At 35.4% G+C, this 18145-nt stretch overlaps 1 protein-coding gene across 5 annotated transcripts in view; it reads right to left on the minus strand.

Moving 5' to 3' along the window:
• kif16ba (kinesin family member 16Ba) overlaps positions 1 to 18145 on the minus strand; it is a 96206-nt gene that overhangs the window by 68164 nt on the left and 9897 nt on the right. For all 5 annotated transcript variants that reach the window (XM_088934077.1, XM_088934076.1, XM_088934075.1 and 2 more), the window contains exons 4-12: positions 17844 to 17960; positions 15699 to 15796; positions 14119 to 14228; positions 13395 to 13537; positions 12505 to 12673; positions 11916 to 12047; positions 11302 to 11477; positions 10917 to 10982; positions 10488 to 10547 (exon numbers count right to left, since the gene is read on the minus strand). In XM_088934077.1, the coding sequence (XP_088790203.1) occupies positions 10488 to 10547; positions 10917 to 10982; positions 11302 to 11477; positions 11916 to 12047; positions 12505 to 12673; positions 13395 to 13537; positions 14119 to 14228; positions 15699 to 15796; positions 17844 to 17960 (1071 nt within the window). The remainder of the gene's footprint in view (positions 1 to 10487; positions 10548 to 10916; positions 10983 to 11301; positions 11478 to 11915; positions 12048 to 12504; positions 12674 to 13394; positions 13538 to 14118; positions 14229 to 15698; positions 15797 to 17843; positions 17961 to 18145) is intronic.

Raw genomic sequence — 18145 nt, forward strand, 5'->3', positions numbered from 1 at the left:
GCAATTGAAGTATTATTTTAATAACATGTGACATCTTAAAATTGGCATAATCAGCACATTGACCTAGAAATCATTGAATGTCAGGGGTTAACTATTTCGCATTTTACATCCAGGAAAATAGGATTCTACAATTACAGAAATGCATAAGAATTCTTCTGCTTTGAAGTTTGCTAAGATCAATGCAACGTGACAGTGGAGCTGCTCATCGCTTTTTACTTTCACATAAGATCTGCAGTCACAGTCTGCCATCTTAAAAACACAAGGGAAGAAAAAATCAGATGGAGTTCTAAGACCCAGAGCAATACAGGCAGCAGTACTGAAAGAACTGTCTCTGGGAGGGAGCTACTGCCAAAAAAGGAGTTTGCATGTCAACTGTTCCTCTGAAAAGAAGGATGAAAACAGTCATGTGTTTTCTTCAAATGAAACAGGCACTTTGTAACATGAATCTGTCCAAACAAAAACAGAATAATGAGAAATTCCCTTTAATAACCTGTTTAAAAATGTTTTTTGATTCCTTCAAGTGATGATGGCAGGTGGAAGAAAAAGTAAACTTAGTGTACTTGTACAGTGTACAGTACACTTAGTGCACGTAGCTGGGAGACTTGCCTTTACAACCACCTCAAGCCTAAACAATGAAGTATCAGGCCCACACCAAAACAAATGAGAATCAAAAAGTTCACCTTGAAATAATCCAATTTGTGCCACTGCTTAAGGGCACTGTTCGATTCTGTATTTTCAAAAACAATCCTCAACTTAAGATGATAAATCTAAATTCTCCATATTCAATGTTGAAAAGACCTGAAAGACCAGAACAGTGCCTTATTTTTGCTCTGCTATTTTTTGTAGTATAAATGTGACAACTGCTGTGCAATATTTATCAATTTTCACAACAAGGATTATTGTGTTATTATTGGTTAAAGGTTGGACTTCACTGACAGCCAGGCCCAATAGCATCATATATAACACACTAACCCTGGCAATAAAGAAATAATATGTACTCCAAGACATTGCTGATCTGCTGGAGTGACTCACCATGGTAAGTAATACATGCTGTAGTTTGTAATCAGGTAAAATCAGTCCTCAGGACTGAAGATACTGCAGTTGCACCATCATTGTTTTTTTTCCCTTCAGTCCATCTCCTTAAGGCAATGTCATCAATCTGCCTAAACCATTAGATTCTAAAAAAAGCAGTTTTTCATTGAACAGCTCATTGCCGAAAAAAAAAGGGCACCGCTGGTGCAGCTAACACAGGCAAAGATAAATCTCTGGAATGTCAATTAAATCAGCAGATGCAGCACAAAGGATTTCAGAAGTCTGGGAATGAACACCAGCACAGAATAAACAGGATCAAGACAGTCACCATACTATATACAGCACAGATAACAAAATGTGCAAGTCCGTACAGGGTCATTTTTTTATCCATCCAGCCTTTATCAGAAAGCTACCCACTCCTAGTAAGAATCATAGCAACCTGCAGCCCATCACAGAAACACAGAGCAGGACTGCACCCTGGATGGGACACAAGTGCACCGTAGGGCACACAGACTCAAACTAGACACCAGATTACCTACCCTGGAGGTTAGAGAAAACACTAACACACCCTTGTATGGAATAACTTCCAGGTTCTTTCTGGTAGGGAGATTTCTTTTCTTCTTGTTAAAGCGACCTATCTGCCTTACCACCATGCAACTAATTTGTTAAGATTTTCATTGCACTAAAACAAAATCAGAACATTTCTTCGATGTTTCAAAGTGCTTGTTTTTTGTTCTGCTGTGTTCACAAACTTTCTTTAGAACTGCAAACTGTTTACGAGCATTTTTTTTTAGACTGGCACTATCGCTGGTTCAGACTAGAGAATGCTCTCGGGAAACATTCTCATACTGAAACCACTAACAGAGTATTAACAGCAACACCAGCTGAGACAGCATCATGATCTGTGGTCCCCAAGCACCAGACAATTCATTCTTTTTCCTTTTTTTTTTACGTTTTCAGAAGGTAAAACTTTTAATTTTTTTTTCAGTTTAGTAGATGTCCCTACCCTTAAAAATTTAGGTTTATTTGTGTGAAATTAGTATACACTAAATGTAATGAACAGGTCAAATGGCCTCCTTTTATCAATATACATTCTTATGATCAATAAAACACCAAATCATTATTGGTATTTCATAACAAAAGCAGTTTTAATTAAAACTCCTATTTTATCAGTAAACACAAATAGTACCAAAGAAAAACATCCAAATGATGATTACTTTTAAATTTCTGAGTTCATAAGAAATCAGCTTCTGGTAGAAATGAGAAATGCCAATCATAATGGGATTTGGATATGCCAAGTCACCTTGTCTGTAAGTGATATCTAAGATGTGCAATGATGCAATCCTACTCTGAAACTACAGATCAAGATCTTTCTGGCAAAATAAATACCCAAGAAAGCATCAAAAGCACTAACAGAAAAAGTTATTGCAGAAAATGGTGCTTTACGCTGTTTCAGTTGTAGGACCAGCTACAGTATAAATGTAGAAGCAGAACAATTTTAAATACAGTAGAGAAGAATACTGTCAGCAAATTGCTCTAACCCCCCATGGAGTACAATAATAAACTCATAATGATAATCATATATCCATCTAAAAATAAAATCGTTATGACCAGAACATGGAGGAAATGAGGTATTCAAATCCTAGGATATGATTCACTCAGTGAAAACCTTACTGTTAAAGCACGTAGTATTGAATATACTGTAAACATATATGTTTCCTATGAAACAAAAAGCAAATGTTTATGAGATTACTGTTAGGAATCCCCATTTTTCTGTCGTAAAGTAAAAAAAAGCTTTTTGCACATTGCCAATTTATCCTTGAACAATAATTCATTTAATGACTTTGCCCATTATTGCTAAAATTATACGTGTGTGGAAAAATTTTGCAAAAACCACCTGCAGAACAGAAGTACGATTATCTTATACTCCACAGGGTATTTCGATTAAAAGTGAAAATAAAAGCATATAGTTAAGTGTCAACTCAATTATATCATGATATATAGTGATATACCCAAGTTCTTTTTCGCATGTACTGTTTTCATTAAAAGTCAGTGTTGAAATAAGAAGCTTTGCACAATATAAGCACAAGCACTTGAGATTTAAAGAGCCACATAAACATGAAACTGTTTACTCCCTAGAGATTCACACCAACTTTCTTGAAAATGAAAACAAATGGCGTGATCCCCTGGAAGACAAACTACTCGAGTTAGGAAGCACGTCTCCCATAAATCTTGGATATCCTGGAGGATGTACACTTTAAAATTTACAAATATTGTAAAACTAATAAAGGGCCGCTGTCCCCTTTCCCCCGAGAGACAGAGTGGCTCAAGAGAGACCTGGTATGAAGAGAATTCCGAACTAGACATGCAGCACTTTCACAAAGTGGCCTTAACTCCTATTTATCATGTTCCGTTCTGTAAACGCTGTATCCAATCTCACAATCCACAGCTGAATAATTTTGCATGTGAAATACATTGGATATGGAATTAAAATTCTGTTTACATTCCTCTGAAGAATTGTCTCTTCTTACAAAAGTAGCAATTTACTTTAGCTTTCAGCAAACAACACTCATCAGTGGAATTAACCCTCTTGATGCAATCTGCACAGAAATGTCATTCTTTTTTTAAAAAAAAAAGCACACCACACAAAAGCCACAGGGATTCTTAAAAATAACAAATAATTTAAAAAAGGATTTTGAGGAACAGTGCTGTGAAGTGAGGAGGAGCTCATTTTACTCAACCACAGACAGATGAGCATTCCAATAGTTCTTGAATCAGAAAAACACGGTCACAAAATGTAAAACTAAGTACGACATCCATTCTTCTGATCTGTTTTATGTCTGAATTTATGCAGTCTTTACTGAAAGGAAATGACAAAGATTGTGGCCAACTATGATTTGAATCAAATTAATTGAGTTTCACCTGAGGTGCTGAATTTAGTTCAAAACAAAATCTTGCAATGTTCCATTTGGAAAGAAATCCAGAAATAGCATAATGTGCATTTGTGTCCAGTGCACATGACGGGAATGTTTTGTTGGAACATCAACAAGAATCATAGGCCAAATGCCACACAGGGAGTAATGGCAAACAAACTTATTTCTGATCATGATAAATGCTGCACATGCTGGAATAAAAAAAAGGCTTATATCAGGTAACGGAAATGAAAGCGTCAAATTGTTTCAGAAATAATAATAATATGTAGCATTCTTTGTTCTGCAATATCACATTTATTATACATATTTACACTAAGTACATCTTAAAAAATATTTTAATTGATTATCACTTTAATAAGCTCAACAGGAGGGTGTTGTATGGTTCAGTTCATACCCAGACATTCTCCTTTACCTCTCTGCACCTCTCTTCGGAAAATAATCCATTTTTTGTTTCTAAAGGAAGGCAAGTTAACGTGAGGTTTCTGCAAAAAGAAAAACTAAGTAGCTGTCCTTTCCATTACAAATGATCTTAAATGATTTCCTACAGCGGAGAAAATAGCTTTGTAGATAAGACTGCATGAAATGGATGCAAAATCCATATCCATTCGTGTTTTACAGATATAGAAATCTGTATATCATGGAAAAGGCCAAGCGAGCCCCTCAGTCTTTGTAACAAATGGGTTCACTTTTTTTTTAAAGGATTACTGAAACTACATACAGTCATATTTGGTTCTCAAAATGGTTGTTGAAAGACCTTTCATCAATAAAGTTACCCAGAAATAGAAATTCTGAAACTGCACGATTAAAATAGGTTGTATTATTAATACTGTAGGTACAAAACCTACTTTTCAAACTGTGAATTTTTATTTTGCATATAACCAAACACGGTAATGGGTTTTGTGCAGGTCAGAAATTTCAGAGCTAAATGTCTTTAATTAGAAATCATTTCACCAAACATATAATTTTAAATTTATTGCCTCAGGTCTAGATTAATTAATGCAGGCAATATTTAGAGATGAACATACCATATGTAGCTAATCATATAATTTAATTAACAGCCATCCTAACGCGGTAGCTCACAGAGTTACATCATTTGATAATTAAACAATCTTAAACCTGTTGAGTTCTGCCATTTCTATCATCTCGCAGTAAAACAGGCAGGTGAATCAACACAACTTAAACGATGTTTACAGGAAATGCAGTGTAGGCAACTGATTGATCCCAGCTGAAAAATCAGTGGATAAGTGTCACTTATGGGAAGTGAACTTTATACTGAAACTGTAAGTTGACAGGAATAAGGTAAAATCATTTGAATTAAAGTAATATAAATAAAACTAATCTTTTTGATTCCTTCTTACTTCACTATGATGCTTTGGAAAGTACAGTACATTGTTTAGTATGAATGAATGAAATGTCAGAAACGGGCTCAAGTCTCAAGTATTACATGGGGAGAGCTGCAAAGTTTACCTCAGCGCAAGCAAATTTTGAAAGTGTTGTCCCAAGAAACAGTTGCACTTCTATGTTTAATATCCTCATCATTTCGCTGCCTCATTTGGTGAATCAATTTCTTTGTCACTGGAAAACAGGTGGGTATTGCAGAGCACAGCTTTGAGGGATAGCCTGAATAACCCATAATTGGGTTGCTTTTTATGTCTGAGGAGAAACACTACCATGACCACAAATGGCGGGCCAATCCATCATATAATTACAGTTATTGGAAAATATACTGACTTGTCCCTTGTATGCTGTCAACAGACAGGCAAATTTTGACAGGCAAAATAATTAAGTTTAAAGGCCTCCAAAAAAGCTAAGATCAAAGTGTCCCTTTCTAACACCGCTGAAAAGGGCAGTACTAACCCCCTCACAAAAACACACTCAAACCCTTTACCCATCATTTACGTCCTCATCTGTCTTTTAGTTTGGTGGTTATTTGTTACCTCTTAGTGGTAACTGCAAGTACAAAACCCAGTTACCCCCAAGCACAATCACCATCTGTGCAAGTGTCCAATTCATCGGTTACAGTTTCATATGCAAATCAGAATGCTATAAAAATATGTACAGCTACATGACAGGAAAGTATCACTTATGCCAATGTAAGAAGGTAAAGTAAATGCTCAAAATAAATAGCAAGAAAAGCTGAAAAAAAATTAAAGCCGCTAAAGGTCTCAAGTCACTCAAAACTGAGAGCATACAATCAAAACATGTTCTCAGATTAGAGATGAATTAAGTATTTGCAGCTTCATTTAATTTTCGTATTATTCACTACACAAAAGGATTATATTTTTTGTGCTGAAACTTACATTTCTTTATCATTGGTGTGTCAAGGTAAATTATTTTGATCAAAATGGCAAGAATGGGAAGCCTAAGAGACATGTTGTTTATCAACTAGTCAAGTTATTTATTTGAAGGCCAAGAAGGCACACAAGACAGGTTTTCAAATGTGCTCAATCAAATGCAAATTTAACGAACTGTTAAACAACCATTTTTTAGGTCTTGTGCTGTAATGTATTTAATCACCAAACTCAATTTTCTTGTAACATTTTAGATTAAATATGAATGTTTCTGAAAAAAAATACTAATGTATATTTTATTCTTATTCATTCATCTCGTCAAAGTGCATTAATTAATTCTCCAATGATGCTGATTTTAAACAGGGATAACAAGATAGCACTAAAATAAAACACAATGCACTGACTGAATATTCCCAGTTTATGCAACATACTGCCCTTTTCTTCCCCAAGACATTAGAACGTTATGGCTAGTTTGCAGAGTCCCAGTTTACAGAGTTACAGCCCATTCCTGGTACAGAAACTGTATGAGGTAGTCTCGGGGTGCCTTTTTCTGGGACACCCATCTCAGGGACTGGTCAAGGATACATCACATCACCTCAGTGGCCTTGTTTCCCATAATCTGTCAGGCCAAAAGTACAGTTTTAAATTCTTACAGTCAGTTACAGACTTACAGCTTACAGCTGTATCTGACCTGTGGATCCAATCACAGAAAAGAGACTTCTGGAGCACTGCAGCACTTCCACAGACTGGCCAAACCCAGGAGTGGAACCCCATTGATTATGTGTTGAATATTCTCAGTCACTCACTACAGGATCTCGCTTAAACAAACAGATTCTGCATCAAGAACTGGCGACAGGTCCCAAAGACCAACAGCTATGGATTTCCTTCATACAATGTGCTGCCTGCAAAATAAGCAGGTGCTCCTTCAATATTTGAATATTTACTTACCATATGTCTAATCCATCAATACATATAGAATGAATACTGTATATCTGTCAATACGTAAATCAAACAGCATAAGAGACCTAATTACACGGTTTACCAGCAAAATACAGAATTCACAAACAATTAAACACCATCATATAGGGAAATTATGTTATGATTCAGTCTACACCTCTAGTTATGTGTAGTGAATCAACAATTGACTTCTGGGTCATTAAGCTGATTTAATGCTTGTTGCAAGTCATTCTCATCTAAATAACTGTAAAATCAAACATAAATGCTGTCCTGACTCTTTGGATATATCTTTAAAGGTTTCTCTTTTGTCCCCTGGGTTGCTAATGAGCTTCCGTGGTAGTACACTGCCCTCTAGTGGTACACTTGGCAAGTCAATACTCAAATCTGTTACTCAAGTTGTCTTAAATCTACTCGTTTTAGACATACTCTAAACTCCATTATGGATCTGAGATGATTCTTAATGTAAACTAAATTTACTTTTCCTAAGGAAGGATAGTGTATTGGTTGCCAAATAAATCAGTGATGCCAAGTTCAGCTTTGTCATTTCTGCTTCTTCCTGAACATTAAGAACTCCCTCACTATACAAGAATCAACGTATTTCTGTAATCTACTAAAATGCAAAGTAAAAACAGGGCATTTTTCCACATCAATATCTCTTACAGTATCCAAGTAAAATAGCTTCAGTTAAGGTGGCATAGTTATTTTCTTTAGAGCTTAAAATCAGAAAATTAAACTAAATGCAAAACACTGCGCCAAAACAAGTCAATAGCAAGGAATAAAATTGACAAATCAAAAGCAACCATGAAGCCCAGAAAAGGATCCTACCTTTCAGTGCAGCTCACTTTCCAAACAACAGAGGGGAAGTCAGAGGCCTGTAAAAGGCTGTATTTCAACCAGCCTTTCCAACAAACCAGATCAGACCCCACATTTAAGCTAAATGCCTTACTGAACAAAATAGAACTGATATTTATTTTTTATCTGACACACTGATATTGTAATAAAGTCAAGATAGTTTAGACTTTAAACTTGATGTACAGTATACTTATTGCCACACAGCACTATGAAACTGATCTTACTCTGTTAAAACTATCTATTATCTCTAATGCAATAGAAAATCAAAGTTGAACAATACTTTTTCTGTCATTTCCCGCTTTCGAAGTATAAGATAGATCCTTCCTGGAAATGATATTTCTTTCCAATTCAAATTCAGTTTTTGTCGACGTCTAGCATCTTTATTTACATTTCTGGTTATGCTGCAAAAACAATCAAAACGCCTGCACAATCTGGTATTTCAAAATTGTGAAATTATATTGCCTCACGACAATAGTGTGCGCACCGAAAGGAGAAAAAACTAAAATAAGTATGATTCCATCAGATAACATCAAAAATGCAACATTAAATTTTTGCAAGTTAATAACATATGTACAAGACAGTGTTAGTGCTTAGTATTTCAGTTTTCCAGGACAGTATATATAAAATATATGCTGTCTGCTATTATTTAAAACACTGATCTGCATATGGAGAACAATATTAAGTGTCTTTTCTGCACCATCAACAAAGAAAATACAAACCGCCTCTTCAAAATTATGATTAAATTATTAATGTACTTCAAGAAAGAAATTGAATAAAGTCCAAAATAGTGTGCTTTACTTATTATAAATCAATAAATACGGAAAAATATTAGCCTCAGTAAAACGTACAAACAGAACCTTATAAACAAATAACTTTCATTCATTACAAATATCCTGTGTTAAATGAAATTAATCTCAAGATACCCTATTTAAATGATGTAAACAGATCATAACAGTGCTATGGTCTCTATTAGTGTATTTGAAGCCGACAATCATTTGGAAATCTGGATATTTTTGTATTTTGCAGAACATCGAATTTGTCCCTACAGTGCTCAAGTCATTAAATTCTGGTTAAAACAGATAATCTACTTGTCCACTGTTGATCCCGGTGTGGACAATTTCTGCTCCATCTCAAAGTTACCAGAATGTCTTCTAGTAGAACTCCAGTCACTGCTGATCTTTCATAAATACTAAAGCCAATGAAAGCAAATATGTAAAAGATACCTTTTACAATGTATACCCTGCACTGTAAGCTATTATTATCAACAAAAATAACTTCATTTCCTGTATCAATAAAACAAGTTAACTGAAAACAAGTTAAGTTTTTTAATATTCATTTGTCAAGGTTTCCACGTTCCCCTTGAACAAACAAAAAAAATTGCAATTCTCAAACACTGTATTATGCAAAACATTAGGTTTATTGGTGCGTGGCTAATTATACTCAAAGGAAGGCTAGAAATGATTCTGCATTAAAAGAAGAAAAAAAATTAAAGGCAGAAACATGTATCATGGACACTGTGGAATTTTAATATCGTATTAATTAAAATGACAATAATCATTTTATTTTAAAAAAAAATTCTGATTGTAGTTTTTTTTTTTGCTTCTCGGCTCGCAGTTACACCCAGGGGAGGGGGAGGAAATGTAGGCAGGCTGGGCCGACCCGCCCACCTTCGAGGCAGCGGAGACAGCGCCCAAGGCTGGGGGGAGTCCCGGTCACAGTCAGCTTGAGACAGAACCTAGGCTTAAACCCGAGATCACAGAGCCTCACCTGTGCTCGTGTGCGCACCTTTACAAGCTGAGCCACTCGGGAGACCCACAGTATTGTAGCCTGTGGAAGGTTACTGCTGGTTTAGGGAGATAACACACCATAGCAGCTCTGGTGGATCAGTGACATTGAGATAGTTTCAGGGAACACTAGGAATTTATGAGGCCAAGTGCACATGCTGTTCTGGCAACATACTATGGATCTGGCGATATTCCAGCGAACAGTACTATGGATCACGTAGTTGAGTAAAGGTCACAATACTGTGTGTATTCTGCATGTCAACTATACTATATGGAGTATACTGAGATTCAGGATAAACTTATCACGTTTAACTAATAAATTCACAGTTATTGAATTGTTGTTGATGATGTAGTTTATATGACCGCATCACTGTCTTTTATTTGAGGTTTTTCCACTGATCTAAGGGTGTGGTACTCACATTTTATATTAAGATCCTGTTCTTAAATGAACAAACAATATGCATATATTGTAGGTGGATAACTGCAAAGCAATACTGCCAAGAAGCAAATAGTGCTTCTGTGAACAAGACGTACATCATTTCTCAAAATTACATAAGAAATTGACACATTGAAGCAATTTACATATTGAGATTTGCATTAAACCATTACATGCAGATGTTTAAAAAAACTTCACTTACTTTAAGTATGTTCTGAGTTTCATTCCATTTGTTTGTCCATTCCTTTGTCAGCTCTATTACCTATTAAGATGTACATCAGTCAGTAACAATAAGGAATTAAGGGGTTCACCAAGTAGAAATTGCTTTCATAAGACAAAATCTGTCAGACTGTAAAAGGAACTGAAAAGATTTTTTAAATAAACAACTACAGCAAAAAGAAAAAAGAAAAAAAAATCAATTGCATATTTTCCACTCACTGAAAAAATCCTGCAGTTTCTTGTGGGCATAATCATTAATAGTTTAAATTAGTGCTGGAATTAACAAGAGGGGGAAAAAATACAGCTAAGCACAAGCAAACACATACAGATAATTCTTCAGTAAATCAATTCTTTAAAATGTATAGAATAAGCCATTATTTGGACAGCTAATAACACACTGGCATTAACTTACTCTGGCTTCATTTTGATGAAGCTTCTCTTCCATACTTAAAGCTGTAGGAGAATCCAAAAGTGCAATCTAAGAAAGAAAATAACAGTGCAGTTGTTTATGAGAAGAAAGCAAACAACCTATGCTAAACTGTTAGTAACATCTTCAGTAAAAAATAATTCATTCTAATTTTTTATTAATTGACAACATGCCAGACTGAAAAGCCAATGAAGATATATTTTCTGAATTTCTCTATTTCAGTATTATGCACTAATTAATTTTAATTCATTTCTTAATTATGTTATCAACACACACTGTTTAACCATTACAAAGAGTACTATTCAAAGAGATTATTTTTTTCCAATACAATGTTGTAAAATAACATCAGCAAGCAGGCATAAACACCAACCTGGTTGCCTTGTGCTAGCAGTGCTTTTAACCGTGCTATTTCAGCCCGCAGCTCACGGATTAGTTTAACATTGGAGTCTTCATTAATGGTTGGCTTATTGATGATGTTTTTGGCTCGGTTTGCATAGCGAAGTGTGCTTAATGTCTCCCCATAGTTGACATCAGCAGGTGAGACAGCTAAAAAAAAAGAAGACACCTTGAAAACCTTAAAATTATTGAATGTGACAAAATGTGACCTTTCCAATGTTTCCAAACCACAGCACTACAGGATATTCCAGAAGTACAATGTAACTTAGCCTCAGTTATAATGAGAGGATGCTCAAAGTCCTTTTATTCATTCCCAGTAAAGTACTCAGGTGTAAGTAAAACACACAAAAAAGGGAAAAAACAGAATTTAATTTGATATAGTTATGCACTTGAAAGGGAAAAGCAGAACTTTATTTCTGTCTTCCGTTAGATCAGTGACAATGGGACTTTAATCGAGTATTCAAGAGAAGAATCCATAAATTCATTTTCAAATACATAGACGCAGGCTTTTATATTAATATCTTTGAAACCATGAAAACAAGACTGGCATTAAAACCTTGAAGGTATCATAGAATTATATATACTTACTTGCAATCATAATAGTTTTAGAATTTCCACCAAGACTGTCTTTTAACAGCCACGTTAATACAGAGTCTCTATAAGGCACAAAAACCTGTTTCTTCTTTACATGGGAGCTCACAGCCTCCTGAGATAAGTCAGCTACAGGTAGATAAAGAACAGAGTACACTTTTGAAGAGGTGTCACCAAACATCAAACTAAAAAATTAATTACATTGAAGGAATAATGTGACTGAACTGAGCTACTGTGTGTAATAGTTTATGTATCTGGTCATTAAGGACAAATCATCCAAAACACATAAAGCAAATACCACAAAACATACAGTACTGTATATTTTAGACATTAAACTTAGGATTTATTGTTATAAGTCAAGTAATTTGCTTCTTTGAAAATATTTCTACAATTCAAAATAAAAATATTTATTTAAATATTTAATGAAATTGTCATAGTGATGCATACATAATTAACATGTACCTGTATGAGTGGGGATGTTTATACTTTGATAAACCACACTTACTCATGAAGAAAGAAATCCATTTAACTATGCCAAGTAATACTTGATTATTGCTCTATATTGAACTAGATATACAGTACCTACCTAAAGCAGAAATGACATTTCCCAGAGTGACAAGTGATTTGTTAATGTTTCCTCCTTCTTTTAACCTTACTCCTGTAGCACCTGTGGCATCTGCTCGCTCACTGCCAGCCAAATCCACCAAATGAATTTTACTGATTGTTTCACAGGGCATTTCGGCATCAAATTTAGCCTGGAAACAGAAGACCGCAATTGAGCTAAGGACAAAGAGTGCAACCTCTGGTTCATAAAAGAAATAAGGGCTCGTAAAATGCAGTTCTGATACTAAAGGAATAATACGGATTTTCGTTTGAATTATAGGACATGCAATAAGAGTCCACGTTTAACTGTGTGAAAGTAAGAAATTCAACACCTCCATCTGCAAACACACAAATGTAATAAGTCGTTATAATTGTTCACATTTGAATAAAGGCTTTGTTTAAGCAGCAGTTATATATCATAATAGATATACCTGTGCTTTAACTCCTTTGAAAAGTGAAACATCAGACATGAATGTTATATAAAAGAACTAAAGAGACATAATGCACCAAACAGATATTCCGAACAAATCCATCTGGAAAATGTTTGGGATGCCTTAAGGATGTGCAAATAATGAGTATATACATACTCAATAAAGGTGTACAGACAAATAAAAGACAAAACTCTTTAAAACATTATGAATTCATTTTTCTCTCAAGAAAGATGCGCCACGATTCCTCAAACTGCTTTGACAGGCTTGTCTGAAGCAAGCTCGGCGGGCGATAACATGTGCTGGCTGATCCACCCCAATGGCTGCCATATCCATATCAGGAAGTGTGCTAATTAGTACGGTATAAGACAGCATGGCAGCTATCAGGGATGACAAGGAAAAGCTTTCGCAGGAAAGGAATTAATGTTCATTTCGGTCCACTTGCCTGAGTGAAGTTGATGGTGAAAATGGCATGGGACCTGCTGCTAACATCATTCATCCCTGTACTGGCAGTGGTTCGGTTAATATTTCCAGCTTCCATGAGCTCCTCCACATCACTGTAATTCTGAACCAGGTGTTTCGACAAATCTGGATGGATGTAAAACAAGGCTTTACAACTCCTGCTAGAAATCCCAACTCACATTCTAGATACTCAAGTATTTGCTGCCAAAAGACCTTTATTGTGCATTTTTCTCAGGGTGCTCTTAACTGACTTACAATACTTAAGTAATTTTTAAGTAGCCCTCTTTTCATAAAAATACACTACTTTATTTTTGACATTTAAACGGCTGGTAATTGGCAATAATGGAACTTCAACTAAGCAGACGGAATATCCTATGTAGCTGGCATTTAGCAAAGTGAGTATTATTATTATTATGATGCTTTTATACAGAGCAACTTACATTTACATACTGTAGCTGGGCATTTTATTGAAGCAATGAGTGTGAAGTACCCTGCTGCTCCAGGTACAACAGCAATGGCCTCACCCACACCCACCCCTCCAATTACAAGTCTAGAGCCCCAGACAGAGCCTATTTTATTTTATTTCATGCTCCAATGCAAGATAAAAACATTGTACTAAAATGCACGTAAAAACAATCCATGATTTATGTTTGTTTCTGCAGGGATGGATGAATTTTCTCAAAAGCAATCAGGTAACTGCAGCTTACCCTCAACATAAGGTCCATCTTTTGGATGTTCTCGTACTCGCAGATTGTAGGTCTTGGTGGATTTTCTCCTGAGCAAGTCCCTGACGCGTTCGTTGTAAATTTCCAAGTAACTGTCAATATCAAACAATGGAAACTGTAATAGCCTAAATACAAATTTCAGTTTGCTGTACTGAAAAAATGCACTGACAATTAGTTTCTGCACAGGTACCATCAATCTTTCATAACTATCCTTTACTCTTTGTCCTTTCATTTAAATCCTCATGAAGTAATATCGTTGTATGAGCCTCAACTCCAAATGAAACCATAATTCAAACTAATCTCCCAAGAGTCTTGCTCCAATGAGCAGTGTCAATAAAATAAATGGAAACGTTCTGATGCTTCACACAGCAGAAATTGTAATACACTAAACAGCAATATTAAAGCCAACCATTCAGAAAGCCTTCCTTGCTAGAAACAACTTCCAAAGACATTGTAAAGCTATGCTTTCCAAATTATATTTTCCGACTGTTTCAATGGAGATACGTGGATTTTTTCTCCTCAAAACCTTTTGCACAAATGCAAATTTCCATTTGCAAACTGAAAGAGTGACCAGATATTAACGAGACAGCCGTCAGTGAACCATTATTTCAAGTCAAGTACCTGTCTAATTTAAAATCACCTATGCTTTACATGTGATTCTAATGTGGAATGATAAACCACTCTTTTTTATGTACATTAATATAAATTATTGCTACTGTATATAGAAGCAGTACAAAAACAATTTCCAACATTAAAACAGATTTTTTAAATTAACTTAAACACTGTAAAAAATTAAGGTTATTCCTTGATGGACACTTAAATTAAATATTAGTGATGACTTCGAAGCATTTAAAAAATATCACACAAAACACCAAAAAGCCTCAAGAATGGCATCAGGAACATAATTCTGTGGATAAAAGTCCACAGTATATTAGTTCAATCAACCCATGCAAAAAACTACAACAAAAAGGAAAAACAACAGCGCCTTTGCCTCTCAAACAATGCCAATACTTAAGAGGCTACTAATGATTTTTTTCATCTTTTCTAGATTATGAGCAATTCCTAATCAATATTAAGGCACATTTCCCTACTGACTTAAGGCTGAAAGCAGGACCAACAGTTCATTCAGAATTCGGCAAAGTATATCTGTGATGCTAAATGTTAACTGATATTTCCTTTGCTTCTCACTTAAGTATTATTTAAGACTTCTTACAGATTGCTGAACAGAAACGCAACTTTTCACCTTCACTACATTTTTAAAGAAATGGCCCAACTCTTCTGATACAATCCCCAACCACCTTCAGATTCCACCGACAGCTGCTGAAGGCTAACTACTGTAATACCCATGTGAAGCCCTACAGCGACCTTCATGATAATTTGTACCTCATTATAACATGCTAAACAACCACGTCTCCGGAGTAGCCCAGTAATGAGGGTACGGTCCTTTCCGGAAAAGCCAGGCGAGCAGAGTAATTAACAGTTTGGCTGCACTGCAGGCTGCGCGGTGTGAGATTAGAATGATGAAGTGCCGAGGAGCATCCCAGCAGCCCAGAGATGCTCACCTGACTTCAGTCCGAAAGGAAGCCTCATCCCACCTTGTCATTCCGGCTATGCGACTGAACAGCCCTTCACATATTCGAGGTATCAAACCCTGATCCCCCTGAAAAAAGAAGTGAAAACTTTAGAAAAAACACATTTACAGCAACTTCTGTTTTATTATATTTAACTATTTGAAAATGCTCTGTATAAAATGAAAGAGTTGCCCTGCTTTCATATTAATCAGATCCAATATTCTTATCTCGTAAACTTCATGGTTTACTTGCACTAAAAATTACATTCCTCTTCTATGCAGGGAGATTACAGTACCAGTAGCTGTAAACATACACAAAGTGATCTGGCAACAGGTTTCAACATTTTTTAAGACTGAATGTTTTTATCAGTCAATCTCAGGAGGAGAGGCTCCTTCAACCTTTCAAGTCTCTGACAAACTCAAATCTCTGACTTTCTTCTATTGGGTTCTAAAATATGCTTAACTGTGTCAGATTCAACAATGATTCTGTATTTTTGCAGACCACTGGAGCTGAACCTGAAATGTGAAAGCACATACAGTATTAGCAGTGGCCAAGGCGAGACTGAAGTTTGTCTGTAGAAGTATAATATATTCATCCTTGGCCTGCTCGTACTTGAGCATCCCCACCAATAGAAAACGGCTATGAATCTGGGCTTCTGGAAGTAATGTCAAAATACCTTAGAGTGCCAAACTGAGGTGGGCACTGACCAGAGTTCATCTTTCAAAGAAGCAGGTGTGAACTATGAGCCTCTACAAACATTAATCTTGGCCACATTCTCAAGGCGCACACTCTGAATTATTATTCTGTGAATGTTTCTTGTTTATTATGCTTGAAAAACATATAAAACTGTATTGAATTACATCTAATAAAACAATACTGTATATACAGTACACACATTAGATAAAATCATTTTAAAAACATAATAACAGAATAATCAACATGTAAGTATTCAACACGATGCACCTGTTGGGATTTCTACATCCTACTGGCAGTAAAAAATGCAAATGAAAACATCTGAGTTATTTTTCTATTAAAGAAACCTATATATTCCTACAATATAAGAGCAATAACCATAAAGGGTTAACCTGCTGCAATACATTTCCTATTAAATAATAATTCATGTAACTCGTATAAAGCCAATGCAGAACATTTTGAAGGGGAAAAGAATTTCAGTGATGATTATATTGTTAGATGAGGCATAATGCTACACATTACTGTTTTCTTGAAAGCAGGTAATTAATAACAGTTTTTTCTTAATTAAAACAAATCATGAATATTAAAGATTGTTACAATGCAGCAAGCATGATCACAGTCCTGATTAAGATTACACTGCTCAGATCACAAAGGAAATAAAACATTACAGTAGCAGGAAAATGGCCCCTTGTTAAAGCTTCTTTGGTGTATATTGCAAAGGAAGAAGAGTATTTTATATGTAGTATGTTTTCCGCCTATCAAAACAAACGAACAGGGACTCTCTGAATTCCTTCATTGAGCTTCCAAACAGATGCAGAACATGTTTCCTGTTCTGTGCTTTTTCTATTATTCATCAGTATCTCCACCAGGGTCATACAGAGTCCCCCTACACCATTTGCTTTCCTGAATGTATGATGGTGCAAAATTCAGACAGGGAGGTAGGATTTGATAGAACTCTGTAACGCACAGCTCATTATTCTGTAAAGGATTATCACTTTCTATTCATCTGCTTATTAGTATATGCTATGTAGATTCTATAATCTGCTAACCTTGATTTTCTTCATGTTTACGACATGACCCCTGTATCGCTCTTTGCATATTTTAAAGTAAATCTAATCTTAACAGTTTCAGCACCTTGATGTCTTTAAATTATATAAAAATCATTAACCACGGGAATTTAATGCCAGATTGCAACAGTAATATAGCAAAATGTGAAACATACAGTATGTCTGCAGTAGCTACTCTTAAAGATAATGAGATTCTCTGCTGGTGTTATTTGCTCCATGTTATTTTTCCAATGGTCCCATCTGAGGCTTTCTCCACATCAAACAGCTAATAATGCAAACATTTTCACCTGATAAAATAGTTGAGACCAACCCATTAACTTTGCTCTTTAAATTCAAGCACATGCAATACATTGAACATGTTTAATTCATTGTTTACCGGGTTTCCCATCATTGTATAGGATTTTCCTGATCCAGTCTGGCCATAGGCAAATATGCAGGCATTGTAACCTTCAAAAGCAGCTTTAAGGACATCAGAGCCAAGATCTTTAAAAACCTGAAATACAATGAATAACAATGAATACATCCTTTAAAATACAAAAATATTAAGTCAAAGCCACTGGTGCACTTTAAATCACCATTATTTGTGTATTCATATGGATCACTGTACATGATCCTAAAAAAGAAACCATAGAGGTGAACTTGCCTTTGTGTTGAGCCTAGTATTGTTGAAATACAATA

Source organism: Atractosteus spatula, chromosome 15, assembly GCF_055471065.1.
Source record: "Atractosteus spatula isolate fAtrSpa1 chromosome 15, fAtrSpa1.hap1, whole genome shotgun sequence".
NCBI lineage: Eukaryota > Metazoa > Chordata > Actinopteri > Semionotiformes > Lepisosteidae > Atractosteus > Atractosteus spatula.